The sequence below is a fragment of the Salvia hispanica genome, chromosome 6 (assembly GCF_023119035.1).
Source record: "Salvia hispanica cultivar TCC Black 2014 chromosome 6, UniMelb_Shisp_WGS_1.0, whole genome shotgun sequence".
NCBI lineage: Eukaryota > Viridiplantae > Streptophyta > Magnoliopsida > Lamiales > Lamiaceae > Salvia > Salvia hispanica.
Genome location: NC_062970.1, coordinates 20,083,926 through 20,102,891, shown reverse-complemented (window position 1 = coordinate 20,102,891; position 18,966 = coordinate 20,083,926). Strand labels below are relative to the sequence as shown.

General features: G+C 38.4%; 2 protein-coding genes and 1 non-coding gene across 4 annotated transcripts; all 3 read right to left on the bottom strand.

Annotated features, from left to right (window-relative positions):
• Nucleotides 1-1,337: 1,337 nt before the first annotated feature.
• On the bottom strand, nucleotides 1,338-1,682 carry LOC125194882 (probable membrane-associated kinase regulator 1). Its single transcript, XM_048093101.1, has one exon. The coding sequence runs from the start codon at nucleotides 1,680-1,682 to the stop codon at nucleotides 1,338-1,340; it is 345 nt and encodes a 114-aa protein (XP_047949058.1).
• Nucleotides 1,683-3,737: 2,055 nt separating this feature from the next.
• LOC125197689 lies at nucleotides 3,738-3,894 on the bottom strand. The gene has a single exon (XR_007172219.1). It is a non-coding gene; the product is annotated as a 5.8S ribosomal RNA (ribosomal RNA).
• A 3,142-nt stretch (nucleotides 3,895-7,036) lies between these two features.
• On the bottom strand, nucleotides 7,037-10,286 carry LOC125196412 (B3 domain-containing protein Os01g0234100-like). 2 transcript variants are annotated; one of them, XM_048094915.1, is made up of 8 exons: nucleotides 10,136-10,286; nucleotides 9,831-10,041; nucleotides 9,653-9,748; nucleotides 9,215-9,246; nucleotides 8,987-9,137; nucleotides 8,690-8,896; nucleotides 8,005-8,095; nucleotides 7,037-7,893 (listed from the first exon to the last, which is right to left on the bottom strand). In XM_048094915.1, exons 2-8 carry the CDS (start codon nucleotides 9,963-9,965, stop codon nucleotides 7,157-7,159), a joined length of 1,449 nt encoding a protein of 482 aa, XP_047950872.1. In that variant the 5' UTR covers nucleotides 9,966-10,041; nucleotides 10,136-10,286; the 3' UTR covers nucleotides 7,037-7,156. The 2 variants fall into 2 exon arrangements, with proteins under 2 accessions (XP_047950872.1, XP_047950873.1); XM_048094916.1 differs by having other exon boundaries at nucleotides 7,037-7,890; nucleotides 9,831-10,252.
• Between the last annotated feature and the right edge of the window lie 8,680 nt (nucleotides 10,287-18,966).

The window sequence follows — 18,966 nt, the reverse complement described above, 5'->3', positions numbered from 1 at the left end:
TCTTCTCAAGACTCTTTCTTGTTAGAAATGAGTCGCTCACTCCTTTAAAATAAAGAACTATCCACTCATTTATAGAAGAAGTTTTATCCATTAATTTGTAGAAGAGTCATGGACTCATGATCATCAATTTATTGATATGGAGTTTCAACAAAGAAAACAATCTATAATTTGACAAAGCTTTGTCTTAATTTCCATGCCAGATGGAGTATTTCTCTACAAATGATTACTCCAATGAAGAATGGTGGTTGAGAGAGAGAGAAGAGGTGGTTTAAAAGTAGTTGGAAGAATGATGTATAGAGAGAAGATAGATTTGTTAGATGTGAGGGAATTTCTGAACAAAAAGGGTAACTGGATTCGCCGAGAGTACTTTACTGCCACCGCTCTACATTTATGTAAGAATACCCATTTCCACTTTGTCAGATGTTTTTTATTTCTTTTTTCTTTTTAATTTAAATCTACTCTTCAATTCCCTTTTTTTTTTCTTTTTTTTTTCTCAACCCTCAACGTGATGCTCTGCGACACGAACCAGCTGTGGCCTGTGTGTGATATTAGCTGTCATTTTGACCCTTGACTCTCTCTCTTTTTTACAATGATAATGGATCCATTTCATAATTAATGAAATACTAATGTACTTACTGGTTATTTCCAGCATGCAAATATGCAATAAGCCAATAAATAAGAAGATCACATTAAGATAAACATCAAATAGTATTAAGTTCTTTAGGATTTTGTCCCCAAAAATGAAAGATATGATAAGTTCGAATGATGTAACTACTAGAACTCCGTATTAAATATTGATAGTCCATATAATAAAGAATCATACCGGATTAAAGGTCAAATAAAAAAAAAAAAAACAGGTAACCATGAAATGTTGAATCTGCTGGATATAGGTAGAGATAAATTTTTGAACAAATTTTGGTACTCCATTTCTTATCAAATTTAAAGTGATCTTTAAGAGCTACATCATTCTTTAAACTCAGACAGATTTACGAGTCATATTAGGCACATACTCAACATCGAATTCAAGAATTAGGGCGTTGAGATGACGCCGTTTCAGATGTACAATAATTCATAGTAAGACACACATATACTTTACGGCTAGCCCGATTGAAAAAATTGCACACTTTTAAAAGTGTATGATTATTACTAATAAATTCAGCTAACCAAAAAGTGGAAAAATCAGGAATTTTAGTAGATTAATATGAAACAGGAAGAGAGATTAGAGATATTTAAGAATTTTGTTCTGGAAATACAATGAATGAAGATGAGAAACACAAACCTCCAAAATTTGGCATCATAATAATAGTAGTATGCATGCATGTTTTGAATAATGAAGATCAAGGGATTTGCTTGGACTTGGTAAGGCCAAGAAAGGCCCTCCACCTAGTGGGATTCTTTGGGGGGCTCTCATTATTCTTGATCTTGACGGCGGCGCTGGTGCTGCTGCTTTTTTTAATATTATTCTCTTCTTTCAAGGGGAACGGAAGGAGCCTCCCCTTGAAGAAGAGCTCATCCGCCGGCATCATGGAGTAGCTGCTGACGGAGAACTCAAAGTCCGACGACACCGGGGCGTCGCGGTAGTGTGAATGGGATCTTGAAGATTCCACCAAATCATTGGAGAAGGAGATTCTTGGAGGAGCTTGCTTGTTGTGCTCTTCATTGTTATTGTTGTTGTTATACATGCCTTGCTTGCTCTTAGTAAAATCTAAATCTAATCATGCCCATCCACACCAACACCAACACTAACATATGATTGCTGCCAACCCTATTTCTCAAATTAATTGTAAGTATTTAATTTCACAGGAGAGGGAAGGGACCCTCCACCACTGTTGCACTGCTTGTATTTATATCAGATAGATGAGGGAGGGGGACCCTTTTCTCCATCTACTATCTTTTTTTATATTTTACTGTTAAACTGTTGGTCAAATTCATGTATATATGTGCACATTTTTAAATTGGATATATGATTTATATGTATGTTGCTAGATGCTAGATTCAAGATTCCCCTTCCTGGTATTTGAATTTATTGAGATCCCATCTTTTCATTCACATTAAACATTGATAGCTTATGAAGAGAATGATTCCCTTTTAAATACTCTCCGTGTCCCACAATAAAGTTACTCCATATTTACCATTTCAGTCCGTCCAACTATAAGAGTCACATTTCATTTTTTATCATAAACGATAAGTAGGTCCCATATTATATTAACTCACTTCACTCACATTTTATTATAAAATCAAAATAAAAAAATGGACCACATATTTCACTAACTTTTTTATCTTATTATTCTTTATACTTTTTAAAACTGGTTTCTGTATCAAATGTGACGTGTGACCAAGAGAGTATTTCTCAAAATCTTACCTTTTGGCTTTTAGTAATTAAGTTATGAATCAAACAAAATCATCAAATGCCACGGAGTATTAGTTTGGACTAGTCAAAAGGGAGTCAAAGTGTAAAGTTTTGACTAGTACAAAGTGCAGGGTTATAGGCATATTATTATATGAAAATATGATGGGATTTTGTGAACACATGTAATTTTGTCGTAGAATGTAGGATCTCAAGACCATATCTTGGACTAGTTTGTGGGAATTAATGAAGCCAATTTGCCACTTGACTGAGTCATATATAGTGCATTGTGTTGGACATTGTGTGCATCTATCCATTTCCATCACAAGGATTCCAAACTAGAAAACATTCTTCGACGTTAGAAATACTACTCCTTTGGCTATTATTTACACGGTTATACACACTCATTTACATCAATATTATTTTCTATCTTATTTACTCTATATTATTCTTTATCTTATTTTATTTTCTCTTCATTTTAATTATTTATTACTATCATTTTTCAAAAGTACTGGAAAAAAGAAACGCATCAGTACCTTTTATGTTCATAGGAATAGGAAAAGCAATAGCTTCCACTGTTAGACACCCAAGTTAATTCAAATTTTGACTATATATTCAACAGAAATAAAGAATCACTGGTTAATCACATGAGATCATAGACCTTAATTTTAGTTTATCTTGTTTTCTGTTTTACAAATAAAATCCAATTCTTTCAAAAAAAGGATTAAGTAATGTACATAAACTATTTATCCTTTTAGGAAAACCAAACCCTAAATAAGAAAACACATAGCAGAAAAGGAAAATTACAAAATAAGATTTCAAATTCAAACAATTTTCAATACCAAACAAATGAAGAGGACTAGAATTGGGTGGCAATTGCATATATATAGAGCAGTGGCAGCATTTTGACTGAATTCCAGCTCTTTCTTTAATCACTATTCAAAGACATGGCAATCAAACTGGACCACACCAATCAAATTATTTTGGTATATTATATATATGGGATATATACTTTCACATACTAACACTAAAAAAAAAAAGTAAAAAGGATAAAAAAACTAAAATGCAATTACTTGTATAAGAAAGTTTGCAAAAATAATCGTCTTTAAATTAAGAATAAATTAACTTATTTTTTTCTCTCTTGTAGGATGCTTTTATTTGCGTCATCTAATTTTAGTTAGGATACCAACAATAAGGACGCTTTTTGAAGCATTGGTTATATATTTAGAACCAAAAATTAGCATCCTTAATTGCATTAAAAATATCCTTAACGGTTTTTTTGTTAGTATAATTATTTGGTTTGGTGTTGGTGGAATCGGTCACACATAAAAAATTTGTATTTGAATTTTGGATTCTTCTTTTATTACTGTATTATTATTTACACGATGTGTGACGCTCATGCATATGTACCCTCACCCCAAATGGCTTCGGGCGCAACTTGCGTTAAAAGACTCGATGGTTCACGGGATTATGCAATTCATATCAAGTATCACATTTCACTACGTTCTTCATCGACGCGAGAATCGAGATATCCATTGCCATGATTCGTTTTTGAGTTTTGTATTCTTATCTCAATTAAATATGGATCAATTCAATAGTATAAGATAATTTTGGAATATTTAACATGCAGACAAATTAAACCGAACACTTCTATGAAACAAAAGCAAAAAGTAGCCCTGAAGTTTTATAAATCACTAAAATTAGCACAGTAAATAATTCAGTTTAAGTGAGTTCGAATAATTAAAGTCGTCTTTAAGCGTATTTATTCCTGAGTTAAAACAAGGTCCCACCCATTTATTTTTCATTTTATGCTTGTTCTATTAGTAATTTTCCTATAGCATCATCAAAGTAGATAGATAACCAAGCATGACAATCTCACCGAAATAAAGAATTAAGACCAAATGCATAACTTACCATTTAAAACTAAGCATAAATGTACCCAAAAACTAAGAGTCATTCATGTTTGTCAGATATGGACATCAGCACCAAAATTTATCCCCAGTTTTTAGCCAAGTGCTACATTGGTTTCTCCCTTATTTCTCCCTTATTTCTCCCTAACTCAACATTTCATTTTTACATCATTATTTTTTATATTATTTAATTTTCCCTACAAATGTATTTAATAAATAGACTAATAATGAACAATTCATCGTTGTATTAATCATTGGAAAATATAATACAACGAGAAAAAAAAAACTACAAATAAAAAACGCAAATAAACAAAGATTTAAAAAAAAAAAATCTAAGACGGAGGGGCCGGAGGGGCGTCGGGATCGAGCCCCAGCGTACTCTGCAGGTGTTGGATGCATTTCCAGAGGGCCGCCTTTTCTTCAGGGGTCCCGCCGCCGGTGAAGTACAGCGTGTACATCTGGGTCAGATTGGCGACATTGCTCGAATAAGTGGCTTTTTCTAAGTCGATGACGGATTCCGACGCGACTTCCGACGTTGCGCCCTTCCCCTTCCGCCTCCCCTTCGCCTTCTTCACTCCCTCCGGGCGCTCGTGCGGACCATCCCCACTCAAGTCGATGTGGGCCGCGCTCCCCTCGCTCTCCGAAACGCTAAGTCGCGAGCGCACCGATTTCCCGTGCAGCGCGTCGTGCATTCCCGTCCGGAATTTGGGGAGATCCTTCAGCTTATCGTAGATGTTCCAATACTTGAAGCCCTTCGTCGACAAGTACTGGCTACTATACATCCGGATGGCCTCATCTCGGACCATGTGCTCGTTCTGGCCACTCGTCATGTGAGTCATCAAGTTAGAATAAATACCGTTGAAGTGCCCGCAGTCCCTCATGAGGCGCTCCCAATGCCGACGGATCGCCTCGCTGCCATGGTCCTTCATTGAGGCAGTCTTGTGGCTCCTGTACTTCGCGGCAATCCGCTCCCCGAATATGATCTCGGTCACGGTAGTTGCTGCGCTCCGCGTCTGTGACGTGTCCGCCCGGTGATCGGCTATCGGCTCGGACTCTTGCGAGTGTAAGTAGTCCTTACCCGCTTCGGCCTCTCATCGGAACCCGTATCGGTCGCGGCCGACGACGCCGGCGCCTTCCCCTCCCGCTCCTAGAAGGCGGCTCGGTGGGCGTTTCTTCCACCTCGAAGTCCTCCGCGCTCGGTGTCGCGGCACTGAGATTCTTGGTCGCTGGGGTTGATCCGGGGTGTCGGCAGGGCCGATACACATCGTCATTTGGAAAGGGCATTCTGCCGGCGAGTTGAAGTACGGAGAAAGTCTCCGCGCCGGAGGAGTCTGCAAAGGAGACGGACCCCCGTATGGAAGTTGGCCGGGAGGAGAACCCATCGCCAACAACGAGTGCATCCACTGCTCGTTTGCTTCATCCGTGTTGGGAATTTGTGAACTCGACTCTTTCCCCTTACCCTTATCCTTACCCGATCGGGAACTTTTCTTCCAAAAGCTCATAATTTTGATGAAAATTGAAGATTGGGAGAAGAGATTGAAAATGGAGAGAATGAAGATTGTGGGTGATGAATGGAGGAAGTGGAGGAAATATTTATAGGGGTGGAATGTAAAATAGCCGTTGGGTTCAAAAAAAAAAAAAAAAAATTTTAATTATCGCCGATTATCGCCGAGCGTCGCCACAGTGGCCGGCGATCGCTCGGCGATAATCCGGCGTTAGAACGCCACTCGGCGAAGCAACGGCATAAGATAAAGGCGATGATCTTTTATACTAGTATAAGTTTTATTACTACACTCATTATAAGATAATTGATTCACATTCTTTATTGAAACATCCCATTATAAATGATACATTTTCTTAGCAAAAATTAACTATTAATGACGAGCTAAAGAGAAACAACGACAAAAAAAAACCTGCCCCCAAACAAGCTACTCCAGACAACACAGTGTACTTAAACAGAACGAAACAAAACAAAAAAAACAACCAAGGCATACAAGGACACGACACAACACAACACCCAAAAGAAACATAAAAAAAAAAGTGTAGCCAAGCAACACAAAAAACAAGAAAGAAGGGGGCAGCCATTGAACATGCAATCAAGCAAGCAACAAGTAGTAAACTAGAGGCAGAAAAGGGTACCACTTCAGTCCAGGGAGAGAGCGTAGAAAAAGCAAGTCTTGCTTCAACTCGTCAACAAAGCAGATCAAAACAGTTAACCTCCATAAATAGCCCTTAAGTTTGGCCAACTTCTAACATCATTGAAGCAATCCATCACCTGTCCAGGTGAAAATGGGAGCTCCAAGTACCATCCTCTCATCCATACACCAAGGCGCCAAAAAAATCGGTTCTTTTCAAGCTTAAATTCATGGAATGTGATCTTATTATTTTCTTAATTTACGTGTCCAAAAAGCATGCATCACTTTACTCGAGATCGATGGAAATTTATATGTAGTGGAGTAGTTTGCAAGTTCATACAAGGAATCTTAGCTCTAAAAATGGCTAAAATAACAAATACTCCCTCCGTGACACTTTTCTTTTAACTTTTAAGTACTAATATCTCAATCAAAGTGACACATTTCTATTTTTAATAACCGTCTCTCTTCAATTAATACATCCAATCAGACGAAGATGGAGAGAGTAATACTAAGTGCAATTAGAAACATTTGCACCTAAAGATACACAAAAACAAATAACCCACCAATAACTAATTAAAACAATACCAAGACTAAATTTTGAGTCATATTTTTATACTACTATATAACTGGATGTACTAGATAACTAGAAGAACAAAAAGATTTAATCTATATTAGAGAGCGAGCAAATAGCAATGCTAACTAATATACTGTACTAGTCTGTCTCAGAAGCAAAGTTGCTAATTTACACGCCGCCTAATACAATATTACCAAGGTGCGTCAACCTCTACTTGAAACTTGAGCTCAAAGCTCTCTTTCTTACTCCTTAACTTCTCTATTTCCTCATCACATTTCGCAGAAACTTCTCTCAGTTCCACAATCTTTGCTTCATGCTCCTGAATCTCATCTTTGATTCTGCTTTGCTCCTTCTGCACTTCCAAGAACCTTCTTATCTCTGAGCTGTCTTCCGTCTCGAAAGCCAACTTTTGCAATTCACGTAGACGAGATCGTATGAATCCCACGTTCAAGCCCAGAAGCTCGAAGGACCTCAGAGACTTTTCCCATACTTCAAAATCCTTCCTTGGGGTGTTCGGATTGCACCCGCGTATGGAATCAATAATGTTTATAGTTTCGACAATCATACCAGCAGCTAGCTTGCTGTAGAGGCCTGGAAGAAGTCGGTCGTGAAGAAATGAATTCTTGCTGCAGCAGAGTTCGTAGTATTTTCTGTGAATGTCTTCTGGAAGGTCAGAGTCGATGCATACTCCATTCACCACAATGTGAAATTCCTCGATAGTTTTTACATCTTTGAAATGAAAAGATCCGGATAACTTGGCACCCTCTAAGACTTCAGAAGCAACCTCATCACTATCGTTTCCAGAATGTTCCTCTAGCAGACCATTTTGGGGTCCTACCGGACCTGCCTTTTGCTTCTTCTTCTGCACGACCATTATGGGAAGAGATTTTGGACGTCTCTTGGTCTTGCTTTGAGCATCCACAGCTGCTTCAGTATTTGAAGTTCAGATTATTTTAACATCCAGCTCACAAGAAAAGAATAAGAGCCACCATAGGAAGATAATTTAAACGAAACAAAAAAAGAAAATTAACCGCAAACCTGCATCATTTTGCTTTGTTTGTGAATCCAAAATTAGAAGGCTAAGAGCACCATCAACTTCATTCATATCATTTGCTCTTATTACGTATACCTACAAGATGAGAAGACAATATTAGAATCATAATAACTACCAAAATGCTGAAGTTGGATTATTAATAGCACCAGGGAGGAAATATTTAGTAGAGAATATGCAAAGACAAAAGGATCTATGAGAATACAACAAATAGTATTGACCACCTGCCACGGTAATCGGAATACATTTCTCATTCTGCAGTAGATAGATCAGTTTTAGGACAACAAATGTTCAACTATAATAGTTTCTGCTAATGGACTTATTTATATTAATTGGAATTCATCAACCCTGTATGGTACACTTACTTTAAACACCTAGAGGAATATTGCTTTATTCTAGACAGCAGTCACAATTTAAAGGTGAGACAATTTGAGAACATTATTGGTATGCTTGTTCATAAAAGGAAAAATGTTAAAGTTGCTCTTTTGGATATGAAGATATTGTAACAGTAGTGGGGCGCAGCTTCAAAATAAAGGAATAGAATAACTGACTCAGTTAGGAAAGGGTACCTAGCAACAATTGGCAGCAGTTGAGTGATAAATGTCACATACATAGTAGGGATATGAGAATATAAAAGCTAAATTGCAATGAAACAGTGCCTGACTGCATCACCTTAAACCGGCAGGGCCCAATAAGTTGGAAGATCAAAACATCTCCTTCGACCAATTTGTTTCCAGCAACAAACTTTCTCCATCCAGCACTTAGACCTGTCTTGTTTGCGATATACTTAATTGGAAACTCTTCACCATTTTCATCTTCAATAATAACTTCAATGTCATTGCCAGGTAAATGTATCTTACAGAATGGCCCAGGAAGACCCTGCACAGAAATGGTAATGCAAATAGAAGGTGTAAAATGCTAATGAACAAAAACATTCAAGGCCTAACGACGACACAGCTCCAGACATACCATCCAGAAACAGCTGGCAACATGTGATCTCACTAATGATTTCATGAAAGAAGGCTGGTCACTACTCAAACTCAACAGGAATTCCTCAGCTCGGATCATGGTAGGCGACTTGATTTGGACAGCACTGTTTGACCCATCACCATCTCCTTTACTGCCCCAAAAGAGAAGATGAGTGTTAGCAAGCACTTTCTTTAGAAGATTTGTGCAGTTTTCATGTATTGAACTAACCTCCGCGATGATCTTCCACTTTCAGGAACACCCTGCTCAACAATTTCCACGTAAGTTCAGAGATTAGCGAACAGAATTCACATCCCACGAGATCAAAATTTCAAGAATAATGCATTCGCCTCTGACAGCTAAATTTTCATAGCACATAATGTGCAAAGGGTAGAGCAAGATGCATCATCATAATGAACTATTATTAGCATGGAGTTATCACAAATCACAATTGGAGTTCCTAATATTAGAAAATTGAGTTCCTTTACTATCTTCAGAGGCTATAACAAAGTCTGCTAAAATATCATCTTCTCTGATCAAAACAGGTGAAATTAAAAGCTGTAAATCAACAGAAAACCCTAAAACTATTAATCAGCAAAACCAATTCACTCCGAATCTGCAATTGAACTTCAAACCACTCTACCATATGAAAACGGGGGGGACTCTCACATCTTTCGGTTTCGACGAAGAGAAACTCTTCCTCCTCCGCACAAAATTGGGCGAAATCTCGTCGATCAGCTCCTTCGGCTTCCTCTTCCTCTTGCCCTAAATCAAACAAACATCACCAGATCTGATACATTAACAGGAGCAAAAACATCGACAGCAGCATAAAGTTGGGAAAACTCACGGTAACAAGGAGCGGATCAAAATGAGGAACCCGATCCTCGCGAATCTGCGCCGTCTCCACCGCTTCCTTCTTCATCTCCTGGTCCTCACCTCCGACGCGGCTGTCCTGATTCTGGTGGACTATTTTGAGCTTCATTTCCTCCACAAGTCAACTTTTTTCAACTATCCAGGGCTTTAAAGTAAACACCTCTTCGCTCTCTCTCACTCTTCTCCTTCAATTTTCAGGTAATATATCATTATCTTTATCCTTATATTTTTTATACTAATAAAGAGAGTGATACAATAAACTGGAATCAATAAATATACAGATATTATTTTGGAGAAGAAGGCGATGGAGATTTGGGATTCAGGATCTTCAATTACAGGGCGCACCATTCCAGGGCCTGGCAAACTCTCTCCTCCCACATTAATATGGAGTACTAGTATTTTTTAACAATAACATCAATTTATTTGGAATTTAATTGCTGCCAAACTTCATTACAAAGAAATGATTTAGTACACAGCAACTGGATTTCGATTGAGAGTTGAGACTATGATTCCTATTGAAAATAGTAAAAAAAAAAAACAAAAAAAAAAAAACTAAAACAATGTACAATTTGAAAGGTTTTCAAATTTCATTCTTCAAAAATTACGAGGCTACATTTTATGTAACTTGTACTCCCTCCGTCCCACTTAAAATGTAACATTTGAGAATCGGCACGGGATTTTATGTAGTGTTGTTTTGTGAGTTAATGAAAAGAGAGTAAAGTAAGAGAGATGAAAAAGTAGAGATAGAGTTGTTTCCATTTAAGGAAACGTTTCATTTTTAATGGGACAACCAAAAAAGGAAAACGTTGCATTTTTAATGGGACAGAGGGAGTACTTATTTGGAAAATGGAAATAAGGAAATGTTTGATTCGTTACTGAAACAAGTTTTTGAGTCCAATTTCAATCCAAGTGTGTTATGGAATTTAGAGTTTTAGGTATATGTTGGACTATCTTTTGCATTGAGCATGTTGGATTCGAATACAACATATTTGAGGCGAAAAAGTCTAGTAATTTCAAAATCTATGTCAAAATAAAAAAGATTTGTTTTTTTAAGTATAATAGTCAGCCATAGGTCAGCCACTCTCTTTTTCTGCCACGTCATCAGTACTAAAAATTCACCTGTCACATCAGCATTTTACTCAAATAGGCTAGCCTTAGGCCAGCTGCAATAAAAATAATTAAAAAACAACTACATTTATGGAATTAAACACAAAATACGGAATTAAATTTATGACACATATACGGGAAAAATTCGTTAATTTTATTTAAATAAAAAAAGTACATTAACTAAAAATCAAAAAAATTACATAATAAAAAAAATTTGGGCTTCCACACACGAGCCACCGCCCCACTCTACTCCTCATTAATTTATTAAAAAAATACATTAAAAAAGGTTAGTATGCCTTGAATCCGTTATACTTTGCCGCTAGCCGAACGGGGGTCTCGCTGCCCGACGTTATGACATGTTTCTGTTTTAGGTCTTAATTTTGTTTTGGGTCTAGCCCGTCTTCTGTGTGCCTATTTTAAAATTACATAATTAAAAATATTCATAAAAAAAATATATTAAAAATGCAATAACAAAAATGCATAAAAAATACATTAAAAAAATGCAATAAATTAAAAAAAATGCATAAAAAAATTAAAAAATAGCGCTGGCCGATCGGCTCGCCACAATGGCGGCCAGCGCCCTCAAATCGGCTAGCCCACGCCGATTTTTTCGCCGATTCGCGGCTGGCCGTTTCCAATAGTTCGGCTAGCCGACCGGCTAGCGACGCGAATCGTCTAGCCGCTATTGGAGATGCTCTTATTGACCTGTCGCTGACCTCATTCAACATATCTCAATGGTAAGCAATGTTAGTAGAGCTCTTGATCTCGTAAGAATTACTTCATTCCTCCGATTAATCTTAGGTCGTAGTAATTATTTTTGGGCCATTTCATTACAGTTACAATATTTTTGGGTAAAAAATAACACACATAGTTTATTTTAGGGTATTTACATTGAATACCCTTTGGCCATGCCACAATTTCAGTCAGGTCTAGGGCTGGCAAAATATACCAAAATACCGAAATACCACACTTACCGTATCAAAAAAATACCGAAAATACCTAATTTTCTGTATACCGCACTTTTCGGTACGGTATGATACCTTACCGATAGATTAAGGCACAACAAAGGTATGAATTTTGCACATACCGCGGTATACCGCATTATAACGCATCATACCGCAATTACGGTATATACCGCAAAATTACGGTAATTTTGCGGTATATACCGTTAATAATTATATATATTTAAAGTATTTTATTTTTAAAATTATACTAATGGGTTTAGGCTTAAAATTTATTTAACATATATTTTCAAAACTAAAGAGTAAAGGCGTAAAGCAGCCAATAACCTTAATTCTAAATCTCAATTCTCCACTCCGCCGCAGCAGCACTCTACGTATCCACCACCACTTCTCCGCAGCACTCCACCACCGGCCGACTCACAGCTGATTCACTCCACCACCGCCGTCCGCCGCAACATTCCTCCACCGCCGCCCGCCGCAGCAGATTCATAGAATCTCTCTCTTTCTCGTATAATATTGGTAAGTATTATACATAATTGGTAGTGAATTTAATTTTTATCTTTTTTGGCAATTTTGTCTAATTCATTGGGTTGTTTGTGCGGATTTAGGAATGAATTAATGGGTGTGAAGTGGGTATGTGTTGTTGGCTGTTGCTGCTATAAACTTGTACTCCCTCCGTCCCACAAAAGATGTCACACTTTCCTTTTTAGTTTGTCCCACAAAAGATGTCACGTTTCCATTTTTGAAAAAAGTTTTCTCTAACATTATTATAAAAAATATATTTTTTCTCTCCATTTAACACACAAAATAAAACCTCCTAAAATGCCGTGCCGTCCCACAAGTGTGACATCTTTTATGGGACAGAAGGAGTACAAAAGTTCTCCTTTTGAACTTGATTTAATGATTCTTCAGTTTTTTAGACAAGGTTTATTGAATGGAAGAGAAAAAACTTTTATATTTTTTTGTAGTTGATTTAATAATTCTGCAATTTTGTGTATCCACACTTTGAGTACTATGTATGCTAGTTTTTATTTCTATTTTGCTTATTTTAGGATATGATGATGAGAAAACTTTTTGTGATGTGCAGAAAAAAAAAGCATTGAACTTACTGCCATATTTACATGAAGGGGTTTTTAACTATTTGATTGATGACTAATGGTGCCATACTTATTCAGCTAATATATTGTACAATAGCTAAAATAGGAGCAATGAGACAGTAGCTAAAATAGGAAACAGAAAAATAATTAAGCAAAATGAGAAAAATATAGTGTATGTGGTTGTAGAATTAGGAGCAATACTTATTCGGCTAATATATTTTGGTATAACTATTGATCTAATGTCTCTTTTCTTGTATTTTGGTATTGTAATGGCTTTAGTAGGAAACTTCATTAACTATTAAGTAGTACTAATATTAAAATATATTGTCTTTTCATGATGGAATCTACTTGCAATATTCATAGAGATCAAAAGCTAGAGTACTTCAATTGTGCAAGGAGTTGGAGAAGGATTTCAAGAACATCAAGAACGACAAGTTCTACCCTCTCGGGTTTTATTTGCTTTTAGTTTTATGTTCAAATTGTTTCCCTTCAATCTATGTTTTAGTTTATTCAATTATGTGTAACTAAACTCATATGATTCTAGGGATGTGTTAGTAGCAACTTTGGTTATACAATTCCGTTTTCTATTTAATATCCGTTTGTTTTTACTTTGTTCTTCCCTAAGTTAATCATGATGCTTCGTAATTGAGTGACACAATTATGTATGATTTAATATAACTTGCTTCATAGCGTGACGAGTTCTAGCGGGTTAGATCCACTTAGTAGACACGGTTAGCTTCCTTTAAACGGCATTGTTAATTGAGAGTGATGACTTTTCAAGGGTCTTAGGAGCTTTTGGAGTTACGTATTAAGTTGACAACCCTAATGTTAGTAATCAACGTTTGTATCGCATGAGCATAAGCTAGGTGACTCGTCACTCAAAGTATTAACTGTGCTAGGGTATTGTAGTTTCATGATTTAGCATAACCATAAAAGTGAAAGCACATCCCTGGAATTCCCCTTATATACATATACTTTTCTCTCCGTGATTTGCTTGCATTTAGTTGTTTACTGCTTTTTAATATTTTCTGTTTTCAAAAATTTTTTGAAAAAAAAAATTCTTGTTTCTCGAGATAGTAATTGAGTTCTAGTAGGAGATAGACACTTTGTGTTACGTCACCCGTGTTCGTATCAGTATAACCTTTTGCTATACTATACTTACTTTGTATACTTGCGGGTATTTATAGTGCAAATAAAAAGTGCATCAAGTTTTGACGTAGTTGCCGGGAAGACAATTCACTTTGGAGTGATATCTTGAGCAGATAATTTTACTACTTTGGATTTTAATACATTTCATTTTTTGTTTTATTTTCTTTGTTTTAATGGATTTTCTATGAGCGTAGAAATCCGTAGTTATTTGATGGCGGCATGGGGGATCGTGGTATGTCCCAGGCCCCGTTACGATTCTTTCCTATGATGCATGAAATCTTGTGCAATGATTATGAAACATGCGGTATGGAGGAGGATCAACCCAGCTCCAATTGGGAGGTGCAATTAAGTTTGCAGTGCGAGGTTCTCAACCATAGAAAGGTAGCGAACAAAAGGTTGGAGAATTTGGAAAGAAATACGGCCTTGGAAAGAGGGTTGGCAAACCTCGCCACTGAGTAGGGATGTTGGAATTCAGCCTTTGGGATCTTGGCCACAACCATAGGAAAGCAGACACACTCGAGTGCAGGCACGCTGCCAGTAAATCCGAAAGGAAAATGTCACGGTGCAGCTACGCGACGGGACTGCATATCAGCCTCCGGTGGGGCAGTCGGGGAGAGGAAGAGAAACGAGAAAAACCACACAGTACGCTATGCATCGATGATGTGCGCGGCCCGCCGCATTCCAGCACGAGCGACCCGCAGCGTACACCAACGAGGACGAGAAGGTGCAGGTGAGATTGCGAAGACCCGGCGGTCGCCACGCCGCATCGCGGCTTGATCCGGCCGGCCGATAAGCAGCCAGCGGTCTCTACAAACTGAGTGTCACCATTCCATATCCTCAACGATTGAAGAGCAGAAGCTTGACGCTCAGTTTACCAGAAGTTCTTGGAAGCGATGAGCAAAGTCCACATCAACATTCCTTTGGTAGAAGCCCTTGACAAATGCCCGATTACACCAAATTTTGAAAGATGTGGTGGCGAAAGAAGAGAAAGTGGAAGTACGGAGCGGTGGGCTTTAGCGGAAGGCTGTGGGTGCTATCATTCAAAAGGATTACCCACCAAGCACAAAGATCCAGGGAGTTTACATTATCTTGTGTTTTAGGGAATGATGTGAAAGGTAAGGCGTTATGTGATTTAGGATCCGAGTATTAATTTGATGCCTTTATCATTTACGAAGCTTCGACGTTGATGGTATCCGTCCCACCTCAATCACGTTGCAAATGGCAGATCGTAGCACAACAACACCAATGGGGATAGTGGAAGATGTCTTGGTAAGAGTGGGAGAGTTTATTTTTTTCTGGCGACTTCGTTGTGTTGGATATGCGGGAAGACAGAAGGATGCCTTTGATCCTTGGAAGACCATTCTTAGCCAGCGGCGGAGCCATGATAGATGTACAAAGGGAGAGCTGACATTGAAGTTGAACGATGAAAGCATCACATTTAGCATCTACGGTGCACGAAATTCCATGGAAAGGAGAGCTGAGAAGGGGTATCGAAATAGAGTGTCATACAAATCGTTACCGACCGTGTGGGAGAAGTAGAAGTCACTTATCATCAAACCCGGGATCCTCTTGAATCTTGTCTCATAAATTCATTTACTCCTGTCTTTGATTTATCATCTTGTGATGCAATGTTTGTGCGGTGGTGACGGAAATAGGCGGCCTACTTAGGAGGAATTCCTCAAAAGGGAAATGCATTTTGCCATTGCGTACTAGAAGAGGAAGAAAGAAGGCTAGCGGTGGGAAAACCCACGGGACCACCAATGGTGGGCCTAAAGCGCTCCCCGAACGTCTCGGGTATGCATTCTTAGGGCCGAGTAACATTTTTCCGGTTGGCCAGTGCCATCCCGCATTTGCATTGAATGAAGAAGTGTGAAAAGCTTTTGTGTGTGTTAAATAAGTATGGAATGCATATAGGATGGTCTATTAGTGATTTAAGGGAGTTAGCCCGACCACATGCATGCATAGAATTTACTTCGAGGAAGGGCATAAACCTCGTGTACGAAAACAGCGTAGACTTAATCATCATGCGAGATGTAAAGAATGCAGAAAAGAGGTAATAAAGTTACTAGATGCGGGGATTATCTATGCAATATCCCGATAGTGAATGGGTAAGTCTCACGGGTAGTAGCTAAGAAGAGGGGATGACTGTAGTGCCTGGCGGAATGGAGGAGATGATAGCCGCTAGAGTAGGCTACGGATGGAGAGTATGCATTGATTATAGGATGTTAAATCGACCACTAGGAAAGATCATTTTCCTTTACCTTTTATTGATCAAATGCTTGATAGATTAGGGGGATATGATTATTACTTACATTTTTCTTGATGGTTATTAAGTTTATAATCAAATTGCTAACTCCCAGGGATCGGCATAAATTCTGCTTTTACATGTCCTTATGGTATTTATGCGTATAGAAAAATGTCTTTTGGACTATGTAATGCTCCCGCTACTTTTCAGAGATGTATGATGGCTATATTTCATGATTTAATTGAGAAAGTAATGGAGGTTTTTATGGATGATTTTTCGGTATATGGCAAATCCTTAGAAGTCGACGGGCAAAAATTGCAGCCATTGAAAAGCTCCACTCAAGTCGATGAGAAGGGAGTAAGAAGTTTTTTAGGACATCTTTGAAAGCCTACCAAATTCATCAAAGGATTTTCAAAATCTACGAACCTCTTTGTAAATTGCTTGAGAAAGAGGTGGTGATTAGGTGCTTGCAGGCTTTTGAGACCTTGAAGAAAGCTCTGAGTGAGCGCTCCCGATCCACGTTACAGGATTAGATTGACCATTCGAGATTATGTGTGATGCAAGTGATGTTGCACGGTTAGCTCGGCTTTGGGACAAAAGAAAGAACAAGATTTTTAGAGTCATTTATTATGCTAGTAGAACTTTAGATTACTGCTCAAGCTAATTATACGACTACCAAAAGGGAGATGCTTGCTATCGTGTATTCTTTGATAAATTTAGAGCTTATCTTGTGGGAATTTAAGCTTATTGTTTATCTTGACCATCGACTATAAGACATCATTCGCAAAGAAAGAAGCAAAACCCGGAGCTCATTCGATGGATTTTGTTACTTGAGGAGTCGTGTTGAGATAAGAGACAGAAAGAGATTAATGAAATGTTGTGGCTGAGTCATGTTGTCGCGATTGGAACATCCGGTGGAAGGAGAAGACTTATCACATGAAATCAGCAGTTTCCCGATGAACATCACATTTTTTCACTCAAGCCACTTTCCCATGATGCAGCTGATATTGTCAATTATTTGGCCAGCCAGGTACATCTCTGATATCCTCCTTATCGAGAAAAGAAATTTTATAGAGATGTACGATCTTATTTTGGGATGAGCCCTACTTGTTTTAAGATGTACCGAGATACTATACTTAGGAGGTGTACCTCAAAGAGGATTGGGCGGCCATTGTTGAGAAGTGTCATTCATCCCTCTTGGAGGACATTTTGGTGTCTGAGACGCCCAATAAAGATTTGCAAGCGGTTTTCTATTGGCCCACCATATTCAGCGACTACGCTAGTTTTGTTCTTCAATGTAATGAATGTGTTTATACTGGGGAATCACTAAGAAGAAGGAGATGCCTATGAATACCATTATTGAGGTGGAATTGTTTGATGTATGGGGGATGGGTTATGGGACCATTCCCAAAATCGAGGAGAATACCAATATATCTTACTTAGGTAGAATATGTTTCTAGATGGGTGGAAGCAATTCCAACCCGAACTAACGATTCTAAAGTGGTTCTTGCTTTTGTTAGAAAGAGTATTTTTGCGGGTTTGGTACTCCTCGTGCCCTCATTAGTGATGGAGGATCTCACTTCAACAATAGATGGTTGAATAGCGTGTTGGACAAATATGGAGTCAAGCATGAGGGTCACTTCTCCATACCATCCGCGAGGCGGAATGGAAGCGGAGTTAGCAACGGGAGAGATCAAAAAAGTCGGTTCTTCAAAAGACGGTGAGTGTGAACAGAAAGATTGGGCACTTCGGTTAGAAGATGCGTTATGGGCTGCCGCCTTGCCTACAAGGGTCCGCAAGGCATGTCTCCTTATCCAGCTGTGTTGAAGTCATGCCATTTTGCCTCTTGAGATGGAATGCAGTCGTGTTGGGCAATCGAAGTTGAATCAAGATTTTCAAAGGCCGGTGAGGAAAGGCGTCTTTTTCTTGAGATGGACGATTTCGAATGGAGGCTTATGATAGTTCATCCATCTGAGGGCGAATGAAGGCTTATCATGATAGGATGATCGGTCCGAGAGCTCACCTTGGGGGATGTGGTTTTGTTGCATAACTCGAGACTATCTTTGTTCAGGAAGTTGAAGTCCAAGTGGACTGGTCCATACATGATCAAGAAAATTTATGATAGTGGAACAGTTGAGTTACTAGCCCCGGATGGACAGTTGTTTCAAGCAAATGGTCACCGTGTTAAGAAGTATTACGGTGCGGAGACAAAGTGTTGAAGATGAAGAGGTTGGTCTCGAAAGAGCCCTGACCAAAGAGGAGTGAAAAGGGGTAAAGTCAAGCTAATGACTTTAAAGGAGCGCTTGTTGGGAGGCAACCCAACAATTTTGCTTTAATTTTAAGTATTTTTGGTTTTGGTTTAATTTTGTCTTTTTCAGAAATTTTATGAGATCGACCTCATGGTGGCGGCCGCCGCAGCGCTGCAGCGGTCCGCCCACTGTAAGCAATGAAAGCATCTTTGTCTGGCGACAGCCAGAGCAGAACACGCGGACCGCCACTGGGCACAATTTTCAGTAGCGATTTTTCGAAATTCTTGAATTTTTCGCCCCG